The 26,497-nt window shown below is 34.9% G+C and overlaps 1 protein-coding gene across 14 annotated transcripts in view; it reads left to right on the top strand.

Annotated features, from left to right (window-relative positions):
• Positions 1-24,692, top strand: part of EVI5 (ecotropic viral integration site 5) — a 263,393-nt gene extending 238,701 nt beyond the window's left edge. For 13 of the 14 annotated variants that reach the window (XM_079146326.1, XM_079146338.1, XM_079146331.1 and 10 more), the window contains 2 exons: positions 20,052-21,861; positions 21,899-24,692. In XM_079146326.1, the coding sequence (XP_079002452.1) occupies positions 20,052-20,363 (312 nt within the window). In that variant the 3' untranslated portion in view covers positions 20,364-21,861; positions 21,899-24,692. Of the gene's footprint in view, positions 1-3,526; positions 3,605-20,051; positions 21,862-21,898 lie in introns of those variants that run through there. The other variant, XM_079146327.1, reaches the window with a different exon arrangement.
• The last annotated feature ends 1,805 nt before the right edge of the window (positions 24,693-26,497 follow it).

Here is a 26,497-nt window from a genome sequence, read left to right as displayed (position 1 = left end):
AACAACTGAGGTGGATAACAACTTTCTTCATAGGAAGGGTCATTTCATTGGTTTTCAGTATCTAGAAGGTCTTCAACCATCTTGTCTACTTTGTTGAGATAGTTTTTTAAGTTCAGTCATTATATGTCTCAGGAATCTTCTGTTATTATTTCTGCCAGCTAAGTAGGCAATTAGGAATTTGAGTAAATAAAGAAAATCCAAAGCTTTAACTGAAATTTGTCTTTAAAAAATGTTTAGGTAAGCACTCAAGTATTTAAAAATTCTGGTAACTCTATTTGTGTACACCTGATCTATAGGTGTAATTAAATACCTACCAAAAAGTACTTTCAATGCTCTAAATATGAATAATATAGCTTTTATAATATTTATACTAACATCATTATTAAAGTGGTATTTTTGAAATAAGGGACTTATTATATTAATCAAAAAACAGTGTGCTGTTTTGTATTCTTTAATATTTTTTCTTTATCCTTGTATTTGTCAATTTAAAAGTAATTAATAAGATTGTTGGAACTTGAAAAGTTTTTTTTTATAAAATGCTTTTAAAAGATTCACCAAACACTGATCTTCATCTAAGAATTAAAATAAAATAAAATGTTCAAGGTAAAAAAAGAACATGATCATTTGATTATCCTGTATTCAGAAATAGCTTATTTTTTCTTTATTTTATGCTGAATGATGCTGTCTTTTTATTTTTACTTTTTTAAACTGTATGCCTACTCTATATTGCCTGTTTCTACCAGTCTTCATTTTCTTTTGGATATTGCAAAACTCCAGGTGTGTTATTTAGATTACAGAGTGGTCCCAAGAATAGTATTAACATTCTTACCCACAACTGCATTGATAGCAGCAGTGTGCTTCAGAGGCAGAAATAAGAATTTTTAAAATGGTGGTTAATTTTATTTGTACTGACGGCTACTGATGGTTAAAATTTTAATTTTTAATGTTTGTATGCAGTCGTACAAACATTCACGTTTTTTTACAGTAGAAAGTGGCAGTTTTCCCAGAATGGCCACTTCTTAATAAAAAGAAATTATTCCCTTTATTATTAAATTTGTCCTTTCTTTAATTAGAGAATGTAAAGAATCATGCAGGAGTTCACACAAGCCTGAGGGCAAATAAATAGTTCTTCTTTGCTGCCCAAAAGTGCCATGTAGATAATGAAAGGTCCTATTTGTACTCCTTAAATTACTTTAAGAACCTTCCATTAAATGTTCAGTAGTCTTCATAGACCTTAAAATTTTCATTTATATTTTAAAAATGCATTCTTAACCGTTGTACTATTTACAATTTTTTATGTATGGAATGCAGTACTTGTTTTACTTTATATCACTGTAATAAAAAGACTGAGATAATAAACATAAAGATGGTTTTGGGGGGCTTACAGTTTTGGAGGTTTCTGTTCTTGATTGGTTGACCCTGATGCTTTTGGGCCTGTGCCAAGGCAGCATATCACAGTGGGAACATATGGTGGAACAAACTGCTTACCTCATGGCTGGGAAACAAACAAGTAAGGAAGTGTCTGTGTCCCACAGTCCCTTTCCAGGGCACTCCCCAGTGACCTAAAGACCCCCCACTAGGCTCCATCTCTTAAAGTTCCCACCACCTCCCAATTCAGTTCATGGATCTGTGGAGGACACTTAAGATCTGATCTATAGCAATACCTAAAGCTGAGATATGTATAAAATCACACACATGCTGGTTCTTGCACATCATGTGTTCTACCTGAGCTATATCCTCAACCCTTTCCTTTATTTTTTGTTTTGAGGCAGGGTCTTGCTAAGTGACTGAGGCTGCTCTTAAACTTGCAATTCTCCCTCCCCAGCCTTCTGAGTAGCTGGTGTTAAAAAAGTGTGCCCCACTGTACTGGGCTTATTTGTCAACGTTTAGAATGACACTAATAGGATGTGCTTTAAGGTTGCATTCAACTCAATAGGGGATGCTAAAATGAACTACATTTTAGAATCTCATGATCTTATTCAGGTATTCAGGTTTCAAGGCTTGAGTATTCACTTTTTGAACTTCTTCCATCTTCCTTTAGATCAAATAGTCAATTTTTAAATGCTAGTTTTTGAAAGAAACAATGGCATATTGACAGGTTTTCAAACTTGGAACATTTGAAAATGTGCTCCACTAATTTACTAAGTGTCAGTTAAAAGAGAATTGATTTAAAAAAAAAAAAAAAGGAATAATAAGTAGTTCTCTCAGATTTACAAAAACTAAAAATTTTAAACTGTGGTTGAAATCTTCAGTGCAGTAAATCATGTGCTTTTCATGTATCATATCTCACAATAACAGTTGGACATGAGATAATCAGATTTTCTCTCCCCACAAGTGGGAGAACTGAAAATGTCATACCAATAGGACATGTCAAAGACTTTGTGCCTGTCTGATTTAAGTTGTTGTGGTCAGTCTGAGGAACCTGTGATATGATAAGATAGCATTCATGAGGTCATGTGGTTTGCAAGTGCCCAATCTTAACTGAGCAGCCTGTAAGCACCTCAGGATAAGGAAGAAAGGGATACTGAAAGCTTATTTTGTGCTGAGTGACAAAATAGTGTGGGTGTGTGACAATATATGTGTATAATATGTTTTAAAAATTACTTTTCTATTGGGAGTTAGTTTCTGGGAAAATGAATACTACAAATTAACTCATCTCCTTTTACTTAGTACTTTAAAGTATTAAACTTTCTTAGAAAGGAATAAATAGGGGCTGGGATATAGCTCAGTTGATAGAGTACTTGCCTTACATACAAAAGGCCCCGGGTTCAATCCCCAGCACCGCCCCCCCCCAAAAAAAAAGAAAGAAAAGAAGAAAGGAATAAATGATTAGTATAAGTAAAATTTAACATTACCACAAAATGCTTTGCAGACCAGTTGCATACATTTATGCAGTGATTAGCAGCCAAAAAGTACTTGACAAGTACATTACTTACCATGTACATACCAGTATGGCATTGTTATTTGAAAAGTTTAGTCTTTTAAATTAGCTATTTATTATTTTTATTTTTAAGCAAAATTTATATTTTATATTGAATTTTTTGTTATTAATATATAAATATTATATTAAACTTTTTATTGCAAATATTTTCTGCCTATTTAAAATTATGTTATAGTATGTAGCCACCATTTCTCTTCTTTTGAGGGAAAAAAAATTGATGTAGAAGATTTACATTGTTGGTGAGTATTTTATTATCACTTAACAGTTATTTCTACATTTCCTGAGTAGAAAATTACTTATTTTTAATCTGACCACATCTCCATTGGAAACATATACAAAATGGCTGCCTGATTTTATGCTGACTGCTTTATTAAGAGAGCCATATTTGATAGAATTCTCCCATTTAAAGTTTACATTTCAATGGTTTTTACTATATGCACAGATTTATGCAGTCATCATCACAATCAATTCTAAAACATTTTTATCACTCCAAAATGAAATCCTTAGCAGTCACTGCCCATGATCTCCAAGCCTCCACCCTCGCTCTCAGGCAACCACTAATCTGCTTTCTTTCTCTCTCTACAGATTTCCCTATCCTGGAAATCTAGTATGAAGGGAATCATACAATTTGTGGTCTTCTGTGACTGACTTCTTCCAGTTAGCATTAAAATTTGCAAAGTTTGTTCATATGGTAACGTGTATCTATACCTCGTTGCTTTTTATTCCTTAATAATATTCCAAATTATGAATATGTCACATTTCATCCATTCACTACCTGTTAGACTTTGCTTTATCCCCACTTTTTTGACTATCATAAATAGTGCTACTATAAGCATTCATGTACAGACTACTATATGAACATGTGCTTTCATTTATCTGAGTATATACTTAATAGTAAATAGTAGAATTGTTGGGTCATATGACAACCCTCCTTTAACCACTTGAGGAACTGCCATACTGTTTTCCAAAGCCATTGTACCGTATTACATTCCTTCAGCTGGATGCAAGGCTTCTGATTTCTCCACATCCTTGCTAACATTAGTTGTTTTATCTTTTGACGGTAGCATCCTAGTAAGTATGAAGCAGCATCTCATTGTGGTGTTAATGTGCATTCTTCTGATGACTAATGATGTTGAGTATCTTTTCATAAGCCTGCTGGCCATTTATATCTTTTTTTTTTTTTTGCACGGTGCTGGAGCTCGAACCCAGGGCCCTGTGCTTGTAAGGCAAGCACGTTACCAACTGAGCTATGTCCCCAGCCCCATTTATATCTTTTTTAGGAAAATGTCTATTTAAATCCTTTGCCCATTTTTAAATTGGGTTATTTTTAAAATCGGGTTGTCTTTTTATAATTGAATTCTGAGAGTTCTTTATATTTTCTAAATATATTTGCCTTATCAAATATTGACTTCTGATTTCTAAATATACTCTATCAGTATATTTTTTTAAACTCCAGCAGCTTAGTTTATTTACTAGAATGGTTTTCAGGCTTTCTTCTGGGGAGCACTATGACCAAGTAGTTGACTTCTAAATTAAGCCTTTGTTTTGATGAGACAAGGAAATGAAACATTTACAAATTCTTAGATATGACACCAGAAGCACAGAAATATAGAAGAAAACTGGTAAACTGAATATCACCATATCGTAAAAAATTTGTGCTTCAAAGAACACCATCAAGAAAGTAAAAAGACAACCTATATAAATGAAGGTAAAAATTTAAACATTTAGCCAGATGTGGTGGAATGTGCCTGTAATCCTAGCAATGTGGGAGGTAGGATTGCAAGTTCAAGACTAACCTCAGCAAATTAGTGAGGCCCTAAGCAACTTAGTGGTATTGTCTCAAAATTTAAAAAAATAAAAAGGACTAGGGATGTGACTGAGTGGTAAAGCACCCCAGTTCAATTCCCAGTACCAAAATAAATAAATTAATTCATAATAATAAGCATTTCTCTAATAAAGGACTTGAATCTAAAGTATATTTTTTTTGAACTCTTGAAGTTAAATACAAGGGAACCAGATGCAATAGCACATACCTATAATCCCAGCAACTCAGAAGGCTGAGGCAGAAGGATTGGAAGTTCAAGGCCAGCTCAGCAACTTAGTGAGACCCCCAATCTCAAAATAAATAAAAAGAACTGGGGATGTAGTTTAGAGATAAAGCACCCCTTGGTTCAATTCCTAGTACTCCCCCCCCAAAAAAAACTCAAATATGAAAAGATAAATAACCCAATTATTAAATGGGCAAAGGATCTCAGTGACTGTTTTTCAAAATATACAAAGAAATGGCAAGTAAGCACGAGAAAATATGTTCAACATCATTAACCATTGGGAAATGTAAATCAAAAAGTGCTACTTTACACTTCTTCAGATGGCTTATAACCAAACAGATGAGAAGTGTTGGCAAGGATGTGGAGAATTCCAAATCTTATACACAGCTGGTGGGAATGTAAAATGGTACAGATACTTTGGAAAACAGTGTGGCAGTTCTTCATGTTATTAAATATATGGTTACCATATGACCCAGCAATTCCACTCCTAGGAATACCCACAAGAAATGAAATCATGTCCACACTAAAACTTGTGCATAAATATTCATATAACCAAAATGTGAAAACAACCCAGATATCAGTCTGTTGACAAATAAATAAAATGTGGTATATCCATATGATGGAATACTATTATGCATTAAAAAAGGATGAAGTACTGTTACATGCTACAACATAGGTAATAAGTGCAAGAAATCAGTCACAAAGGGCCCTATGATGTATGATAGTATTTGTATGAAATGTTCAGAATAGAGAAATCTGTAGAGACAAAATGTAAATTAGTGGTTACCTGGGGTCCAGAAAGAGGTGGGAAGATGAGAGGATGACAGCTAAGATGTGTACAGTTTCTTTTGGGGTAATGAAAATATCCTAAGATTGAATCTGGTGATGGTTGCACAATTCTATGGAAATACCAAAAACCATTCAGTTATACATTCTAAATAGGTAAATTGTGTGGGATGTTAATTATATCTCAATAAAGACATTTTTTAACAATTCATACTCTGTTTTGTGGAAAGTTTCTAACCTGGGACCCATGGATGAGATCTGCTAAAGTGTTACAAATACTTAGTGTATAACCATGCATCTTTTGAGGAATGAGCTCATAATTTTTTCAGATTCCTTTAATATTCTGATGCCTAAAATATTTAAGATCACTATTATTGAGCTACTAAATGACAAATGGTACTTAGCAGTTGTAATATAGCATTTTTAATTAGACAAATATTAGTTGATTTTCTGTTAACTTGGTTTACCAGCCCACGTTCCTGTTTTTGTAAATGCTCTGGTAGTTTGTGTCTGTCCGGATAGTATGGGACCTTGGGATTGTGCCTGGTATATATTAAACACCCAGTTTCCATGCTCTAGCTGTATTGCTGTGGGTAGATTAGTTAGCCTTTTTGTTCCTCAATTATCTCATGGGAATTGTTGATAAGATTAAATATATCAATACTGGAAAAGCACTTGGAACAGTGCCTGGAACGTAATAAGATCTAAGTATATGTGTGTTCGTGTGTGTGATGCTGGGGATCAAACCCTAGGACTTTACACATGCTAGGTATACCCTGTAACACTAAGCTATATCCCAGCCCTAAATCAGTGCCAACTATACCACAAAACACACAGAGCTAGGGATACAGCTTGGTTGGGAGTGTGCCTGCCTCACATACATGAGCCCTGGGTTCAATCCCCAGCACCACAAAACACTTATACATTATAAAATGTAGTATTATAAGTGATTAGATAAATCTAATGGCACTATTCCCTACTTTTGTAGCTTCCCCATAGCCTTCATGATCAAGTTCTAATTCTTGAGCATAGCAGATTCTTCATAGTTCAGACCCTGCTTTCCTTAAATTTCATATCTGAGCTTGAGATCTTAATCCAGCCACACCAAACCACCTGCAGTTTCCCAGCATATTTTTTAATAGTTCTTGGGCCTCTGGGCCTTTCAACATGCCACCTGTGCCTGGATTTGCCCTCCCCGTACCTGCTTATCCTTTAAGACTCAATTCAAGCAGCAGCATATTACTTATCCTCAAAGAATTCTCTCCTCTAGGCAGTTCATTGCTTCTCTTGCAGGTTTACTTAGCTCTTAATATACCCTCGTGGAACTAGCTGTTTCCTTGCTGTCTTTCTCTCCAGATTTTTAACTCACTAAGGGCAGGAGCCTTGCCATTATTTGTGTTTGTCTTTCCATCATCTAAGACAGTAGTTGTCACTTAAGAACTTAGTGAACATGTGGTTAAGTGATTGAATGGACTGGTAAGAACCATTATATAGCTTTGGAGAACAATTATTCCTCTTAACAAATTAATCCATAGAGAAAAGAAATACTTTCTTTTTGCGGGGGTATGTTGCTAACGGTTTGAATTTTTTAAATGCTTCAGCTAAAGGTTAAATCAAATGCAATCTACATGGTACTTTGATGTAGCTTTAAAAATTCAGAGTGAAACAAGTGTGAAGTGATTTATTTCCTGTAATTGGTCATAAATTTACATAGAACCTCATATATTCCTACCCTAATCACCATTGACATTAGAGTGTCATCTAAATAATGTTAATGGTTTCAGTCTTATCGAGATGTGTCAGCTGCCAGGAAGAAGACATTCAGTGGCAGTTTCATTTTGTTTGCCCAGAATACTGGGTAGATCTAAGTATGCACTATAGAAAGACTAAGAATTCCCTGTAAATACCCCTACTCTCTTGCTCTGGTAACAGGTATATTGTATAAGTTTCTTTAATTCCAGTCTTTCCTTTCCACCTTTTCCACTTATTAAAGTAGGTATATATTTTTTCATTGCTTCTAAAAATGTGGGTTTTAACAATTGCATTTATACATTTTACATAAAAATCTATTAAATTTTAAATGTTCCTTTTTAGTGATAAATTTTGATAATGCTGACATTGTTTTTTTTACTTTAACCTATTTAAGTATTTCAGCATTATTCTTGAACATCTTAATATATTCTAATTTTTTAGTACTGTAGGTTGGAATTTTGACATACAGTAATGGAGAAGTCATGACCTCCAGATGATCACTTATATTGGTTTCCTGTTCTTATTCTCTGGAAATCTTTTGGTTTGCGTGCTTTTGCTAGTTTTAGTCTTTGTCATATTTGCAGTTCAGTTTTTAAAAAGCTGATAATTAAGGAAAATTTAGCTCATCATTTTCTATTTACATTTATTTAAAATTTTGAAGACTGATAAAACTATTAAAGGTATCTTGTAAGAAATGTTAACAAAATTACTGGCCATACTGGGGGTGGGGTGGAGGAGGAAAAAGTAAAGCCTAGAACTTAGAAATAAATATCTACATGATTATTGGACTTTATGTCCACCTTCTCATATAATGTACAATTATTTTAAATTTTTTATCTTGTACATCACTTACAGAAATGTTTCATTTAACTTAAAAAGCCAAAGCTCTATGTTTTACAAAGATTGATTGTACAGACGCAAATGTACAAGTAGGATCTTTATAATCTGATATGACTCAGTCTTGGAAACTTACTGCAACTGTTTTGCAGTTCACTTGGTATCACATGACTCACTTCAGTGTTTTAAAGCCTGTCTAGTAGTGATCAAAGTTCATTTGGTTAGGGGTTTTTTTGGTGTGTGGATGATTTTTTCCACTTTGTTGTGGATTGATTGTCTTTCAAAATACCCATTGCAGTTCTTCCTCTTATTCTTTTGAATCTCAGAACATGGTAGTTGTCTGCATAGTGCAACCTCCAATCAAACACAGGGGGAAAATTTTAACTTAAAAAAATGCATGAAAAATATATGTATGCATGGAAGCACTTTTAACTGCAAAGCATCATAAATATGACAAGTGTACAGTATGAGTTTTAATTCTAAACTTTCTTCTCTTTTTTCACTTACTAATGTAAATACATATTTTTCAGTGCTTCTAAAAATGTGAGTTTTAAAAATTTATTAAAATATTGGGATTGGGGGGTTTAGCCCAGTGGCAGAGTACTTGCCTGCACATACAAGGCCTTGAGTTTGCTCCTCTTTTCAGTGCTGGAGACTGAACCACAGGACCTTGTAATTGTCAAGTAAGCACTCTACCTCTGAGCTACACCCCCAGCCTCTTGAGTTCCATACTGAACCCTGAATATATATATATATATATGTATATACATATATATAAATTATATATATATAAATTTGTACATAAATTTATGTGTGTGTTTATTAAATCCATTGCCCTCAAATGTTAAAATTGAAAAAGGATACCTTGTATCTTTAAAATTGAATGTAAAAGTGAACCTTTTTTCAAGTTACCAATATCCTGTAATGTGCTATAGGAAAGCAAACACATACAGAACATGTTATCTCCTCTGTCCACATGGACACTTGCCCGGTGATCACATTTTCTCAGCACAGATTTCTGTTATTTATTAAGAACCTATATTTAGAAACTTCAAAACTCTAAAACTATGACACTTAGTTTATTTCACAAAAAAAAAAGACCTGTCTTAGTTAATAAAGGAGACTAATGAAAAAATTTTAAATACTTACATATCCTTAACGAGTATGGAATTCATCCCTACAGATTCTCCTTGCTTTAAATTTCAATACTGATTACTATATGATATAAATGGAATGATTTTTAATAGTATTCTTTTAGGATTTGAATTTTTACTATCATACAGTTAGAAACTCTGCTGTTTCCTGTCAAAACCTACATTCATCAGACTATGACAGTTTCCTGTTTTCTTATTAACTATACATTTTGTACTTTGTTGTTTGTAAGTTATATAATAATCTTAACTTCTCACTTTTCTTTTTTCATTACTAAATACTTTTGGGGGCAGCATTGTTTAACACATGCAGAGAAATCCTAAAATCTTATCTTTTGTTGATAGTCAAGGCTAAGTTTTTATCAACTTTTTAAAGTTGTGATGAATGTGTCACATATATCTTAAATATTACTTAAATAAACTCTATTTTTTTACTGTTTCTTAATGCATAACATGATGAAGCAGTCTACATCAGGTAAGAACTAATATGTTATTGGAGTCTTATATATTATTATTTACCAGTGTTTTGCAAAAATGCTTATATTTTAAGCTAAATATCAGAATAATAATGGAAAATAGTAACAACAACAGTAATAGAAAACAGTAACACTTTGGGAAGTAAAGGAAACCATTTTTTGGTTTTGTGTTTTTGTTGTTTTTTGAAATGGGTCTCCCTTTGTTGCCCAGGCTGACTTCAAACTCCTGGGCTCAAATGATCCTCTTGCCTCAACCTCTAGAGCAGCTGGAGCTACATGTGTGCACCACTGTCCCCAGCTCAGGAGCATGTGATGGTGGTAATAGTGGTGGTGGTGACTGGATTATTTGAGGGGTTTGTTCTAGTTCATATTTTACTACTTTCACAATAGTGATAAGTGTCCAGCATCAGGAATTAACACAAAGATAAGCATGTTTATTTAACTACCGTACAGATTAAGAACTAGAACATTATCAGAATTTCAGAAGCCCTTCATCACATCTCCCACTTCTGGTTCTCCTCTCATTTCCTCATTGTTCAGACTTCTGGCATCACAAATTAGGTCTACCCAGGTTTTCACCTTATGCTAACAAAATTATATAGAATGAAGTATTTCATGTTTGTCTTCTTCTGAGACTTAGACATGTTTCATGCTGCTGTAGTCTGATCATCTTTGTTACTCTCTAATAGTATCTCATTGCATGAATACATTGTCATTTATTCATTCTATTTATAGACATTTGAGTTTATTAATGAAACTATTAAGAATTCTTTTAAAAATATTTTGGTACATTATATTTCTGTTGTTCACATACTTACTGATGAAATTGCCTAGGGACCATTATAATTCATTGTTCAAACTAGAACACTTTTGAGAATGACATTAGGACATTATGGATAAATTTTTCTGTGACACCAGGCATAAACCTGAACTGTCACAAGCCAAAATACATGGTTGTTCTAGGTATAGGGTATTTAGATATTTAGTAGTTACTGCCAAGCCATTTTGCAAAGTCAGGCATTGAACTCAAGGGCACTTAACCACTGAACCACATCCCCATTTTTGGTCATTTATTTAGAGACAGGGATTCACTGAGTTCCTTAGGGCCTAAGTTGCTGAGTCTGGCTTTGAGGCAAGATTCTCCTGCCTCAGCCTCCTGAGCTGCTGGAATTACAGGCGTGTTCCACTGCATCTGACTGCATTCCACATCTTAGCTAACATGATTGGATAGCTGAAAATTTCAGTGTTGTATTTTCTATTAAATTCATGAAGTTATGAATTATTATCAGTAAGGAACTATGAATTTGCTTTGACAACCAAAAACCCGACAGACAGTAAGACAAAAGATCTTTTGCAAACATTAAGGAGCCTATTATTACAAACACTTAGGAAGAAGGTTTGGCAGTATCTCCTAAAGTTTAATATATATATTTTTTGTGACCCACCAGTTACACTCCTGGGTACATCATAGACTGGAAATCACTCAGATGGCCATTGGCAGTGAAATGGGCAAATTGTGATGTGTATTCACATATTGAATACTAGGACACACTGGAGAAGTGAACTACTACTCTAAAGGCTAGCACTGATGAATCACAGACATGATGCATAACAGGAACCAGACACAAGTGCATTCACATGATCCTTTAAAACAATTTTATAGTGATAGACATCAGAATAGTGGTTACCTTTGGAGGACTGTAGGGTAATCCCTGGATGAACAGAGGACACAGAAACCTTTTGGGATGCTAGAAGCCTTCTATATCTTGATATGGGTGATAGTTTGTGGAGATATATATATATATAAATTTATCAACTTGTTCACTTAAAATCTGTACACTTTATGTTTTTTCCCTTTAAAAAAGTGGGGAGAGGAGGGAGTCTAAACAAAGTATTGAAACAGACATATTCTCAATTTTTTCAAGAATTTTTGACATTAGAGCATTGTGGCCATAGGAAAACAATATAGAACATCTAATTTTTAATCAGTAGATTTTTGTCTTGGGAGACAGTCTTAGGTTTTCAAAAAAATTAATGGAAAGTACAGAGTTCTTAAACACCCCCTAAATATCTTCCTCTAGTTTCCCCTGTTGATTTCATATATATATATATATATTTAGATGTTGATGGATCTTTATTTTATTCATTTATTTGTATGCAATGTTGAGAATCAAACCCAGTGCCTTGGGCTGGGGATATGGCTCAGTTGGTAGAGTGCTTGCCTCACAAGCACAAGGCGCTGGGTTCAATCCCCAGCACTGCCAAAAAAAAAAAAAAAAAAAAAAAAAAAAACAGTGCCTCACACACGCTAGGCAAGCACTCTACCACTGAACCACAACCTCAGCCCCTCCCCTGTTACTGTCTTATGTTTGTTTGATATATAGGTTACAATCAAAGAAGCAATATTGGTACATTATTATTAACTGAAGCCCATAGTTTACAATAGACTTCACTGTGTTATACATCTGTGTTTTGACAAATGTACAATGTCTACCCTTACAATAGTAGACAGAATAGTTCACTGCCGAGCAATTCTCTGTACTCCATCTATTCATGCCTCCTCTCCTCTTAAACCCCCTGGCAATCACTGGTTTAGTTACTGTTTTATAATTTTGCCTTTTCCAGAATGTCATATAGTTGTAATCATACACTATAGCACTTCAGATCAGCTGCTTTCACACAGCAATACTCATTTGGGATTCCTCCATGTCACCCCTCCCAACCCCATCATCATCTTAACACACTAATATTAAACTGCCTAGCAGTTCCTCAGACCTGCCCTTTGGCCTCCATTTTTTAAGCACACGTTTCATCTACCTGAAGAGACATTTCAGATGTATGGCAGTATGTGATAATTTCTAACCAGAAAGAATAATTAGAACAGACTCAGTAATTCAAAGAGAATAGATCTTGTACAAAGTCTTGGAAAGGGCTCTGCTCTTAAAAGGGGTATATATCAATTTATGTTTTCATGTGTCTATAGGTTTTAAAGCTCCTGAACTTCCCTGGAGATAGTCTTCTGACACCTATCTGAAACTGGAGCACAGTTGCATAAAACCTTTCAGTAGTTTAATGAGAGAGCCTAGATCTGAAGGAAGCAGTAGGCAGAGTAGTAGTGCCATTGTTTTTAAAATGTTGGGTGGTACTGGCTACTTTATTTCTTGTAATTGGTTCTTTTTAGTTATACTGATCACTTTAACAGGTAAATTTCAAACATAAAATTTTAAAATGATATTGCAAAATCATCCTAAAATTTCTAGCCAGACAAGAGGTATTAAGCTATATTAGAGGAATTTAATATCAAAGTAGCACCATAGGTACCAAATTTGAATTGACTCATATTTTATGACAAACTCCTCTTCAAGCCCAGCCCACACACACATACACTCACCCAGATTTCTCTCTCAATTGACTGTTGAGTAGTAGTTCTGTCAAGGCCTGCTAAGGGTGCACATGTTAATCTTTAAAGAATATAGTTCATCACCTAGATATGAAGTCAATCCTTAGATTAAAACTTGAAGATTAACACTTAATAGGTGGAAGGGAAGGGAAGGTTCTGACCCTATTTTATATACAACATGCTCTGTAGCTCAGTGTAGACCAACATGTTGAAATATCTAACCTTGGGTGGTACCCTTCCATGATGAGTCCCTTAAAACACCCCATTGGACCCAGACTTAAAGCTAAACAGTGAAAATGTCCGTAAACCCCAAAGAGTAGGTCATAATCTTAAAAGTAATATCTGTTGGCCTCATAGTTCTTTATATTACTTGGTTGCGTGTCCATCCACGTTTAAGCCAAAATTTAAAATATGAATGGATATTATGAAGATGGCAGCGATAAGAAATTAAGTCCAAATTTATCTGTACCTTTTTTGTGTGTTTTTAATATGATCCTATTATGAAAATTTGGATTTCAATCCCTAGCATACACACAAAAAAGGTACACATTATTTAGAACAATGTTTTTAAAGTGGATCTATGGACTCTCCTCTTTAGAATCAGCTACTTGTTTAAAATAGATTCCCTCAGGGGCTGGGGTAGAGTGCTTGCCTAGCATGTGTAAGGCGCTGGGTTCAATCCTCATCAGCACCACATAAAAAAATAAGTAAAATGAAGTTTAAAAAAAGAAATAAAATAATAATAAATTTTTCCGTCCTAGCTGTTAAATTCAGATGTCTGAGAGTATAGCTCAGGAATCTGTATTTTTTAATATAATAAACCCTGTTGGTCCTTATGCATACTAAAATTTATAAATTACTGATCTAAATAATTGGAAAGTCAGAAGGACACCCTACCTAGGCACCCTATCTATCACAGACGTTCTCACAGAAGTAAGGGTTCCAGAGAGACTTGCTGAGTTGAACTGCCAATGAGGTCATCTCTCTGGTAGTTGTGACTCTTGCTCATGTTGTTTGGAAATTTTTAAGTCTAATTAATACCTAAAATAAGTTATTTTAAGATGTTATAGACACTAGAAGGCATTCCTTAAAAGGAAACAATGGTTTTAACATGATAAGCTTGATTTTGCTTGTTTTATGTACTTGTGTTTAGGGATAAAAAAAATCTGAAGGATGAATTCAGGTTATGTAATACAATTTTTTTTTAAAAATTCCAGTTCAACTGGCCAAAGTTATAATTTAAAATTAAACATTTTTTTAAACTGGGACTATAGCTCAGTGAGTGATAGGGCTTATGCTTATTATGCACAGGCCCTGGGTTCTATTCCCAGCACTTATACCACAAAAATCCTTTTTCATTTCCTTCTAAGTAATCCAGGTTTGGGAGGGCAATGTGTTATGCTGAAACAAAAGTGACCATAATTTGATGATTGTTACAACTGGATGATGGCAACATGGGGTTTGCTAAACTATTCTCTGTATTTTCAAAAATATTCTATAATAAAAACTAAAATTTTTCACTTGCCTGATTAACAAAAATGGAAAGAAAAAAAAAGCTTTGTTTCCAGCATGTGAATTCTTACCACCTTTCTGGAGGGTAGTTTATCCATAAGAAATCAAAGTTCTTAAGAATGTTGAACCCTTTATTCTGTGTTCTATACTTTTGGTTATACATCTTAAATAACAAGGCAGTTCTGCAGAGCTGTGTCTTCAAAAATGTTGGTGGCGAATTGGGTTGTAGCTCAGTGGTAGAGCGCTTGCCTAGCACATGTGAAGCACTGGGTTTGATCCTCAGCAGCACAGAAAAATAAATAAAGATATTATGTCCATCTGCAACTAAAAAACAATAAAAAAAATTTTTTTTAAATGTTGGTGGCAGTACTATTTATAACAGGAAGGATGGAAACCTAAATATCCCAGCAAGAGGACTGGCTAAGCAGGCGATGCTGCAGTCCTAAATGAGACACCATGCAGCCCGCAGATTTTGAGTCTGAGAAATGTTTGTGATATGTTAGTAAGTGAAAAAGCAGGCTAAAAAACAATAAGGAGAGTGACCAGTCTTACTTTTTTTGAAAAGTAAAATTAGAAAAATTATCTTGACAGAGACATTAAAATGTTAGAACGATAATGAGCCCGTCTCAAAATTAAAAGGGCCGGGTATATGACTCAGCGCTAGAGGGCCTCTGGGTTCAATCCTCGGTACCACAAAATAAATAAATAAAAATAAATGTTATAGTTAAGTATAATGAAGATCAGTTTTGACAGTTATTCATTAGTTTATTTGTATGTAGTGTCTTTGTGGGGAAGAAAAAAAATTTTTGTTTTCTTCTCCCAAGATAGTCTCTTTCCTCTTTGTTGTCTTTTTTTTTTTTTTCCCCCTGTCTTCTCTTAGATGCTATCTCCAGTCTCTGATAATATGTTATTCTTTGTTCAGACTTCAAGGCTGGAGAACTGAAAAGCTGACAGGAAATTTTGAATCCTTGGGTAGGACTTATTGACCATGGCCTTTATTGAAGGGCAGTCTAGCTATGACCCTCCTTTGGGGTGTCCCAAGATTCTTTTCTTAGAGAAGTTCTTTTACTTAAAAATTCCAGAGTCCCGGTGCCTGTGTTTTCTTGGCAGCTCTTAGACCTATGTCTAATTTCACCTGGAAACATATTTTTCCTTTTCAATGATACGAACATATTACTGGCATTTCACAAAGAGTTTTTGTTGTTGCTCAGTGTCATGAAGATATTCCTGGAGTGTTTATCTAAAAATTAGGATGGACAATGAGCATCAAAATAGTATGCTAAATTATGTGTTTTCTTTTTAAGACAGAGTGTCAGTAGCTTTTATCAGATTCTCAGTCCCATAATTGACCCAAAAGAGGTAAACAAAACCACAAAATAAACAAAAAACATTGCCAAGAGAAAGGATCCTTATCCTGGGATATGCAGCAAAATTATTCAGATTTTTTGAACATACACATTCCTAAATCCTATCTCTGTGCCAGAAAGAGGAAGTTCTAGGAACATTATTTAAACACAGTATTCCTTGTGCTGACTTCCAGGTGGTCAGGTTGGCCCAGAACAGCTTGGTTTTGCTACTAGAAAGATGGCATCCACTTGTGTATACCAGACATACATGAAGCAGATGTTCATCCTTCAGAAACTTTTGTCCTGAATAATTAAGAGTTCCATTTAAGCTAGATCAACTCCTTACTGTCTCATCCCTATTTGATTTGAACAAAGGAAATACCACAGTAATTCTGTTGTTTTGTTTTTTTCTTCCCCAGTGCTGAGGATCAAACCCAGGGCTTCATGCATGCAAGGCAAGCATTGTACCCACTGAGCTTTATCCTCAATCCCCACAATGATTCTCAAACTTCAGAGTGTATCAGAATCTCCTGAGATGCTTGTAAAATATGAATTCTGGGGTTTCACTCCCAGGATTTTGATTCCTTAAATCTGGAGAGGGGTCTACATTTTTAACTTATGTCCTCAGTTCTGATGCAGGTGATCAGTAGATTATATAAAATATCTTAACCTGTGTTTGCTGTCCATAATAGCATGAAGGCTTTGTTTTAAATGTAAGAAAGAGAGGGGGAGAAGGGGTTGGGAAGATTGTCTGTTTTAAAATACAGTTAGCTTCTAAAAGTCTGGTAATAAGGATAAGCAGTACAATATGTATACTCAGGCATCCAGGACCCCTGTATTTTAGATGGTCCACCTCTGGCCTTCTTCCAGTCAAGCCCCTCCACAAGATGAGGACTTCCAGAGAGCATGCCTCTCTGAAGCCCATGCAATCCTTTTCTAGGCCATACTCAGTACCCTGGAACTCTGCCCAAGTGCTTGCTTTCAGGGCCTATATATGTCTCCTCCTCCCTCACCAAAACCAGTGTGTGCACATGTCTGAGTTCAAGGGATAGCTTCAGTTTCACCAGAGAGTCTCCTACTTTCATCTTTTCTTTCTTTCACCAAAAAATTCCTCTGTGTTTACTATATTAGCAGTTCTCAAATAAAGAGGCATCAGGCATCTCCTTTGGTGTTAAGGAAATGATCCCTCAACTTATAGTCAATATTCTATAATTACATCTGGCAAGAGACTGCCTAGTTTTTTGTTTTTAATTTCTTCTGAAGTTGTAGATGGACAGCATTTATTATTTTATTTGCTTATTTTTTTTAATGTGGTGCTAAGAATTGAACCCAGTGTTTCACATGTGCTAGGCAGGCACTCTGCCACTGAGCTACAGCCCCAGCCCCAAGACTGCCTAGTTGTTTTTTTTAATTATTCATATGTATTTTTAGTTGTTGATGGGCCTTTATTTTTTATTCATTTATTTACATGTGCTGAGAATCGAACCCAGTGCCTCACACACGATAGGCAAGTGCTCCACCACTGAGCCACAACCCCAGCCCAAGACTGCCTAGTTTCAATTCCAATAAATTCTGTTAGAACAAAGAAAAAGCACAGCTTTCCAAACAACTGGGAAGTTGGGTTTCCTCTGCCGTACTCCTTTATAACAGCCAGACATAAGGAAGGCATGTGTTCCACAATATTTCTTCAGAAGTGTTTAGTAGAGGGGGAAAAGAGAAAGGAAGAATTAACCGACTTAATTTAACATTTGGAGCTATAAATCATGTGTTGCAATATGGTGAATAGGATGTTGCATCAGATCGTGGCAGTTGTAATGATGCCATGGGTATCACAACCTTGAAAGGAGGTCTTCATAATGCTCTGTGCCATTTTTCTAAAGATTCAACTCCAAGTTTAGATCCTTTGTTTCCCTAGGAGAAAAGAGTGGTATTTCAGTTTCTTTGTACTTCACTATAAGTTTGTTCTCTTGGTTCGGGGTTTCTTTATAGGTGAGGGTCTGCCTCGGTTACACAGTACTACTGAGCCCCAACATCTCTTGTGTCCTGTTGTCACATGCAAGCAGGGAAATAGTGAGGTTGCTTCACTTCTTCTGGAAGTCTGTCAGGAAAGCTGGGAGGTGTTATGGCAAGACTGTAATGTCTTTACTCTCAAGACCGTTAGTTTTGAAAGTATATGTAATATTTCCTGAATATTTCATATTGCCTTTATCTTAAGATTTGAAAGATAATGACTAGGATTTTGTCCCTGAGCAATAAGAATGAAGGTTAATAATAATGATAAGGGTAAGAGACATGGAATATATTTTAGCAAGATCTTTAATAGTCAAGATAATTTGGTAGCTAAGTTTTTTAAGTTTTTGGTTTTTTTTTAAATTCTGCTTTGTTGTGGGAGAATGTTCATGGTGTATGGGAGAAATGAAACAAGTGAAAAAATATCAAAATTAAACTTTATATTTAGAACATAAACTTTGAGGACAGAACTGGTCTCTTAATTATATGTTAGTGGAAATAATAGTATCCATGGTGGTGAATTTGGGGGTTTGAGGGAATCTAGGCAAAGACATGGCAGATGATGAAAAGAAACCACCTTTAATCCTGATAAAACTGCTTTTGGAGAATGTGGTTTAGATTTAGATTTGTTCCAATACTGAACTCTAGAATTAGTCTGACTTGCCCACCCAATAACACATAGCATTTGAACTCCTCAAAGAGGGTCTGTTCTGTGAAACTCCAGGGTTAGAGGAACAGAATCTGATCTCCAAAGAAGGAAAGGGAGGGATAAGAGCTGAGTTATGCATGCCATTCCTCTCCCCTACTCCCTGGTGAGAGAAGTTCCTCCCCAGGGAGGAGGGGAGAGAGAAAGCAGAAATGTTATCCATAACTGGCATTCACGCATGTAGCAGGAAACACCGAGTGGGAAGCAGCTTTCCTGCTCTAACTGTGAGTGATAGTGTTGTGGTCTTTGGGGTATTGTAACAGGATGGAGACTCTTAGCAAATTTTAATGATTTCTAAATCATTTTCATCATTTACAGAATTGTGGAGACATACTCTCAAGACAGAGTATGTGATATTTAAGAGTCTGGTCTTTAAGTTCATATCTTCTAGAAATACAGTGGCATATTTACAATGAATTGATAGGATGTCTGGGATTTATCTCAGAATAATCTGGTCTAATGTAATCAGATTGTTCATGAGGAGTAGGTTGTTGAAGTTAGGTGATGGGTACTTAAGAGTTACTTATATTATCTCTATTATAGTTTGAATCTAAACTCTATTAGCTATCTGACCTTAGCAAGCTATAAATCTCCATCTCCTAATCCATAGGATTAGGACAATAAAATCTATCACATAGGACTGTCGTGGTGCTTTGATCAAAGTAAGTTATGCGCCTATTACATAACACATAGAAGACACTCAAAAATTGGTAATTTGGGGGCTGGGGTTGTGGCTCAGTGGTAGAACGCTTGCCTGGCATACATGAGTTCCCTGGGTTTGACCCTCAGCAACGCATAAAAATAAAATAAAGGTATTGTGTCCAACTACAACTAAAACAAAGTATTTTTTTTTAAATTAGTGATTTGGAGAACTGGAGTGTAGCCCAGTGATACAGCACTTGCCTAGCATGTATGAGGCCCTGGGTTCAGTCCCCAGTGCTGGGGGAAAAAATGGTAATTATTATTATGTCTACAAATAGAAAAAAATCAAGGTATTTTGTTCCTTAAACATGAAATATTCATTTTATTGGCTTATGTGTGTGTTTCCTCCATTTGAGTAAATTTATTTGAATTTTGTTTTAACAGCTCAGGTGTCTAAAAGGCCAGAGGGGCTTCTCAGGCCAACCTCCTTTTGATGGAATCCACATTGTCAACCATTTAATAGGAGACGATGAATCATTCCATTCCTCAGATGAAGATTTTGTAGATAATTCCTTACAGGAAAGTGGCATCGGTTTTCCCTTGCACAGAAAATCAGGCCCATTGTCTTTGGACCCCACTGTGGCAGACGAGAGTGAGAGCGAAACAGAAGACAGTGTGCTGGAGACCAGAGAGAGTAACCGAAGGATTCAAAAGGAACGGCCCCCACGAAGAGAGTCACACTCAACCACTGTCTGACCATCACTGTGACCCAGACTGCAGATTTCTTTAAGGGATCAGTTGCCATATGATTAGGGATTTTATGGAATTTATCTGTTTCATATGTACATATATATATATATACATATATATATTTTACAATCTTATCTGCCTTTTTTAAAATCTTTGCCAAATCTTCACCACTGATTTTCCATTGCCATAAAGTTTACTGGAATATGGTTAATGGGTAAAATAAGGTTCTAACAGTATTACTGAATATTAATGTTTCTTGTTTAGAAAATATAACTTTATCTAAATGTGGGAACCATTTTGAAGTTCAAAACTATTGAAAATTGAATTTTCAGATAAAACTGCTCTTGTGCAATACTTTATGCTCAGTGAACAAATTGTACATTTGTTTATCTGTTTGTTTTCAAGGTGGTTGTCTGCAGACATTTGACCAAGACATATATCTGATTTATCTTGTATTTTTGTGTTTTGGGGATTTTTTTTTTTTTTTTTCCACTAAAATTACTATTTTATTAGTGGGCCATGGAAGGTTCTTTTAAACACAAAACCTTTTTTTCTTGTATAATTTTACAAACACAAATTAATTGTTAACTGTTTTCAGAGTTAAAATTTTGTTTTAATTTCTAACTTTTATGTGTATGTAAGGCTTCCATGTGTCAGTTATTGGTCAGAGTAGTAGTAGTACAAATATATTGTTAATTTGTACATATTTATAAATCCGTATACCCAACATCAAGTATCATTTTATATGAGGAACATACATGTTGCAAAATAACTTCTTTCAGCATTCTCACAGAATTCTGTAAATAGTAGGTTTAAAAAAATTTTAAAAAGAAAACCAGACACTAATATTTTTAATAGCTTTAGTATTTTGCTTAGCATTCACTCTAGCAAATTTATAACTGATGCCTGTTCAGAAACACTATTGATGAAATCTTTTATTTCATGTATATTAACTAATAAATTTTTCATGATTAAAGAGGTTATAGCACATATTACTTATGCTAATATTCTACTTAATATAATTTAAGCAATGGACTGAAGTCCAAGATGCACAGAAATTATATCTGCAAAATAATCTATGAACATTATCTTCAAATTCTCTACTTTCTAAACATAGATGAAGCCATATGAACCTCTAATTCTTCCTTTTGTGTCATTTAGACTTTTTTCCTAGAAAACTGAATGCCTGTCATTGATAAATTGGAAGAAATATCCAAATTACACTTACCTATGGAAAGACAACAAGAATGTATTGCCTGGATACTTTCCACTCTCATTTTCATTAGCAGCCTATGAAAAGAATAGCCATAGAGGATAAGGGGAAAGTAGAATTTAGTAGTATGGAGGTATAATTTTGCACAGTGTGTTAAACTTTTATGATGGAATGGACTTGAAGAGACAAAAGTAGCATTTTGTCTAAAACCAGAAGTTAAGCCTTATGTTACACTGTGGACTAGGCTTTTCTAGCGAGGGGGTATGTAGTTCGGTTTTTTTGGTTTTTTTGGTTTTGTTTTTTTTTTTTTTTTTTTTTTTTGCCTGAGAAATGCAATTGAAAACATGCCTTCTGAGTCCATAGAACCAAGTTAAATTCTAATGATTAGGTAATTTTACCTCTGGTCACAACTAGTAATTAACAGAGCCAAGATTTTGTCCTGAACTCTCTGACATGAAAGCATGTAAAGTGGTCCAGCTAATAAATTTGTCAAGTCCCTGCTTTTCTGACATTATGATTTAAATATTTCCTGAATATACACATCTATAGATATTGATGAAGATCAGTAGTCATAAGCTCTATAGTTTGAGTATAGATACTACTAGAATTGGTATTACTTCTATAATCCTAAAGCTTTGAGGATTCTTCTTTGATATTGGCAGCCCAGAAGATTATCAATACCTAAGTGAAGTGAGATTAGTCATGGTCATATTATTGCCTTGACCCCACATCAAGAAATCTGAGTAATCTAGACCAAGAATCAGCCATGTGTAGCCCACAAGCTAATTCCAGTCACCTGCCTGTTTTTACTTTCATGAATAGTTGGGGAAGATTCAAAAGAAAAATATTTTGTGACTCATAAAAAATAATATGAAATTCAAATTTCAGTGTCCATAAGTAAAGTTTGATTGGAACACAACTAGTCTTATCCATTAACCATATTTTCTTTTCTTTGTAGTACTGGGGATTGAACCAAGAGCACTTTGTCACTGAGCTACATCCCCAGTAACACAAACACACACGCACTTTTTTTTTTGGTAGGAGCTAAGTTCTCACTAAGTTGCTGAAGCTGGCCTGGGACTTGCAATCCTCCTTCCTCAGCCTCCCAAGTTGCTGGGATTACAGGCATGAGCTACCACGCCCAGCCATTTTTTATGGCTGTAATGGCAGAATTGAATAGTTACAATGAAGACCATGTGGCCCTTATAGCATAAAATATCCATTCTCTGACTCTTTATAGAAAAACCCTAAATCTGTTAGTCTTGCTTCTTTAATTTGGCTTAATGGAAGATCAAGTCATAGATTTTTCTGTTGAGGTATTGATTTGGAAACATGAAATTTTCTGGTGGATCTTATGCTCCAAAACTATTCCAAATGAAAAGTGTGCCAGCTATCTTATGAGAGAGTCTTTGATTCCACAGAAAATTTTTGAAAGATATCTAAAACTTTAGAGGAGAAAGGAAGGAATGAATTCCAGAATCCTAACAGTGTTCTAATAAAACATGGATTATTGATATTTTTAGGGTATGCTTCACTGAGATATGTCTTATTTAACTTTAAAATAGGAACATCTTTCTAGAGTCACATTTGGATTCTACTTTTGAGAAATACTATTTAAAGAATTTCATAAGTGCTCTTTCTAGTTAGAATTAAGTGTTAACAGAGTAAGTAAACTTCAACTTGTTGATGCTTTTCTCACTTGAATCTTGAAAAACTGGGAACAACATTCTTCTCCCTTAAGGCCTTAATTCAAGCTAGGTGCAGTAATGGACTCCTGGAATAATCCCTGGAGGCTGAGGCAGGAGGGTCACCTGGCAAAGTCCCGGAGTTAAAGACCAGCCTGGGCCACATAGCAAGACCCAGTCTCCAAACAAACAAAAAACAACTGATTAAAAAGACAAGAATTTAAAATCTTCCTGGCGTTGAAGTAGGATGCTATGTCTTGATTTTACTCCCTTTCATTCAAATTAGTGTATGTTGTTCAAGACTTTGAGGCATTGGACTATATTCCCTTGATAGATCTTATTTAATCTCTTATTTTTTTAAATCAAATTACAATGGAAAAACTTGCTTTGTTGAGATAGTTACGTTCCTGATGTCATTGGCCCTGTGGGTTGATATGCTGAGAGTAGAGGCTACAGGTCGTCTGAATAAAGTGGAAATTGCATTGAATAATGAAACAGACCTTGAGATCAAGAAAACACATCATAAAGTTTTTAAAATTAGTAGTAAGCCACATGTACTGGTGTATACCTGTAGTCCCAACTACTCAGGCAGCTGAGGCAGGAGGATCACTTGAGCTCATGAATTCAGGACAAACCTGGGCAACATAACAAGACCCCACTTAAAAAAAAGTAATTAATTAATGATGAGCTCTTTCTTGGCAAAAGAAGTCAAAGATGTAACTTTACACAATTTCTACTTTATTTCCCCCCTTGATAGTACACACTATCCACAAATTCCAACTAACCAGTTATTTTGAAAGAAAAAAACCTTTTCTTACCTCTGAGCATGATGCAGCTTGTTACTGTCCAGATAGTGCCTTTGATTGAAAATAAGATCTAGGTCTTTTGAAGTATATTATTTCTGACATAAGAAATCATTTGGTTCCTCATTTGTCTTTTACATAATGCATTATAACATTCAGATTTAAAGTAAAATAAGTATATGAATTATGTTTTGGTAAAGCTCTTTCATGACTAGCTTGATTATTGTATAGTACTAGGCATTGGAGGCTAACATTTTGTGAAATCAAAGATTGACTTATTAAAACAAAGAATTTTAGCTTGAAAGTTATTGCTGCTCTACATTAATGAAACACTAAGTTTTAAAAATTAATCCACTTCAATTTAATTGTACTGAAATTAATGAAAATTTCTGGTTGAAAGTAGAATGGGTATTTGTAATCCAAGTTTTTACATCACATCCATTGATCTACCTACCCCTTCTTTTCACTCCAAAGAAGAGATGATAGAGTAATACATGCTCTATACTTAAGAGATGCAAAGTTATAATGTATTTCATTTTACTGTCGGAATTTTTTATTGTAACATTGTATAATAACCTGAAATGTTTATTTGTGCCTTTACTTTAAATAATTAAAGTTCTCCTTTTTGTAAAAATGTGTTTCCTTAAATTGTTCATCTTTAAAAGGGGAGGGACATGAAAACAGATAATGCTTCTTCTCAGAAAAGATTTGCATTAAAGAAGTCAATGTCAATGTTTTCATCTCACATTGTACATTAAATTAATTAGCAACTAAATAAATATATTCAAACATGTGATTTGGATATGTATACAGAGGTTAATAGTAAAAGGAATTTTAATACAATATCATTTAGTTCAGAAGCAAAAGATCACTATGTTTTATGCTCAATATGATTTAAGGGACTTGATGGAGATTCATGAAATGTGATAAGATAGCTATAATCCAGGGTTTGTCCACCTTGGTACTATTAACATTCAGGGCCAAATAATTTTTGGTTGCAGGAGGCTATCCTGGACATTGTAAGATGTTTTGCAGCATCCCTGGCCTCTCCGCTAGATGCCAAAAATCTTGTGAATTGCTACTGGTAATGTTAAAATTGTACAGCCACTGTGGAAAATAAGTTTGGTGGTTCCTCAATAAAGTTAAACAGCATTACCCTATGATTAGAAATTCCAGATAAACACGCAAAAGCAGGGACTCGGATATTTGTACGCCAGTGTTCATTTGAGCATTTATAATAGTCAAAAGGTGGAAACAACTTGTGTCCATTGACAGATGAATGGGTAAATAATGTCTATACATACAATGGAAAATTACTCAGCCATTAAAAGGAATGAAATTCCCATACATAATGACAATATGGGTGAACCTTGAAAGCATTATGCTAAGTGAAATAAGGTAGACACACAGTATGTTTCCACTTACACATACCTATAATAGGCAAATTTCATAGAGACAGTAAACATTACCAGGAAGGGGGTGGGTAATAAGGGAGTTATTGTGTAATGGATATAGAGCTACTGTTTGAAATGATGGAAATTTTTTCAAAGTGAATAGTGGCGATGATTGCATAACAACGGATGTACTTAATGCCACTGGATGGTATACTTAGAAATTAAGTCAGATACTGTGGTGCACACCTGTAGTCCCAGCCTCTCAGGATGCTGAAGCAGGAGGGTCACTTGAACCCAGAGTTCAAGGCCAGCCTGGACAAAATTGACCTTGTATCAAAAAGAAAAAAATATATTAACCTAAAATAATAAATACTAAGCATATTAAGAACTTGGAGTCTCTGGTCTGATTCCAAGGTCCTTGATCCATTTTGAGTTGAGTTTTGTGCAGGGTGAGAGATAGGGGTTTAATTTCATTCTGTTGCATATGGATTTCCAGTTTTCCCAACACCATTTGTTGAAGAGGTTATCTTTTCTCCATTGCATATTTTTGGCTCCTTGTCTAGTTTGAGAAAATTGTATTTATTTGGGTTTGTGTCCATGTCCTCTACTCTGTACCATTGATCTACCTTTCTGTTTTGGTATCAATACCATGCCGTTTTTGTTACTATTGCTTTGTAGTATAGTTGAAGATCTGGTATTGTGATACCCCCTGCTTCGCTCTTTCTACTTTAGCTATTCTGGGTTTTTTATTCTTCCAGATGAATTTCCTAATTGCTTGCTCTATTTCTGTAAGGTACATCATTGGGATTTTAATTGGAATTGCATTGAATCTGTATAGCACTTTTGGTAAAGTAGGTCCAAACCTTCAACTTGTTGGCTTAGGATCAGACTTCCTCAACAGGACTCCCATAGCACAAGAAATAAAAGCAAGAATCAACAACTGGGATAGATTCAAACTAAAAAGCTTTCTCTCAGCAAAGGAAACTATCAGTAATGTGAAGAGAGCCTACAGAGTGGGAGAATATCTTTGCCACTCATACTTCAG

The sequence above is a fragment of the Sciurus vulgaris genome, assembly GCF_902686455.1.
Source record: "Sciurus vulgaris genome assembly, chromosome: 1".
NCBI classification, from domain to species: Eukaryota; Metazoa; Chordata; class Mammalia; order Rodentia; family Sciuridae; genus Sciurus; species Sciurus vulgaris.
The sequence above is the reverse complement of the archived record's forward strand: the minus strand, read 5'-3'. Positions and strand labels throughout refer to the sequence as shown.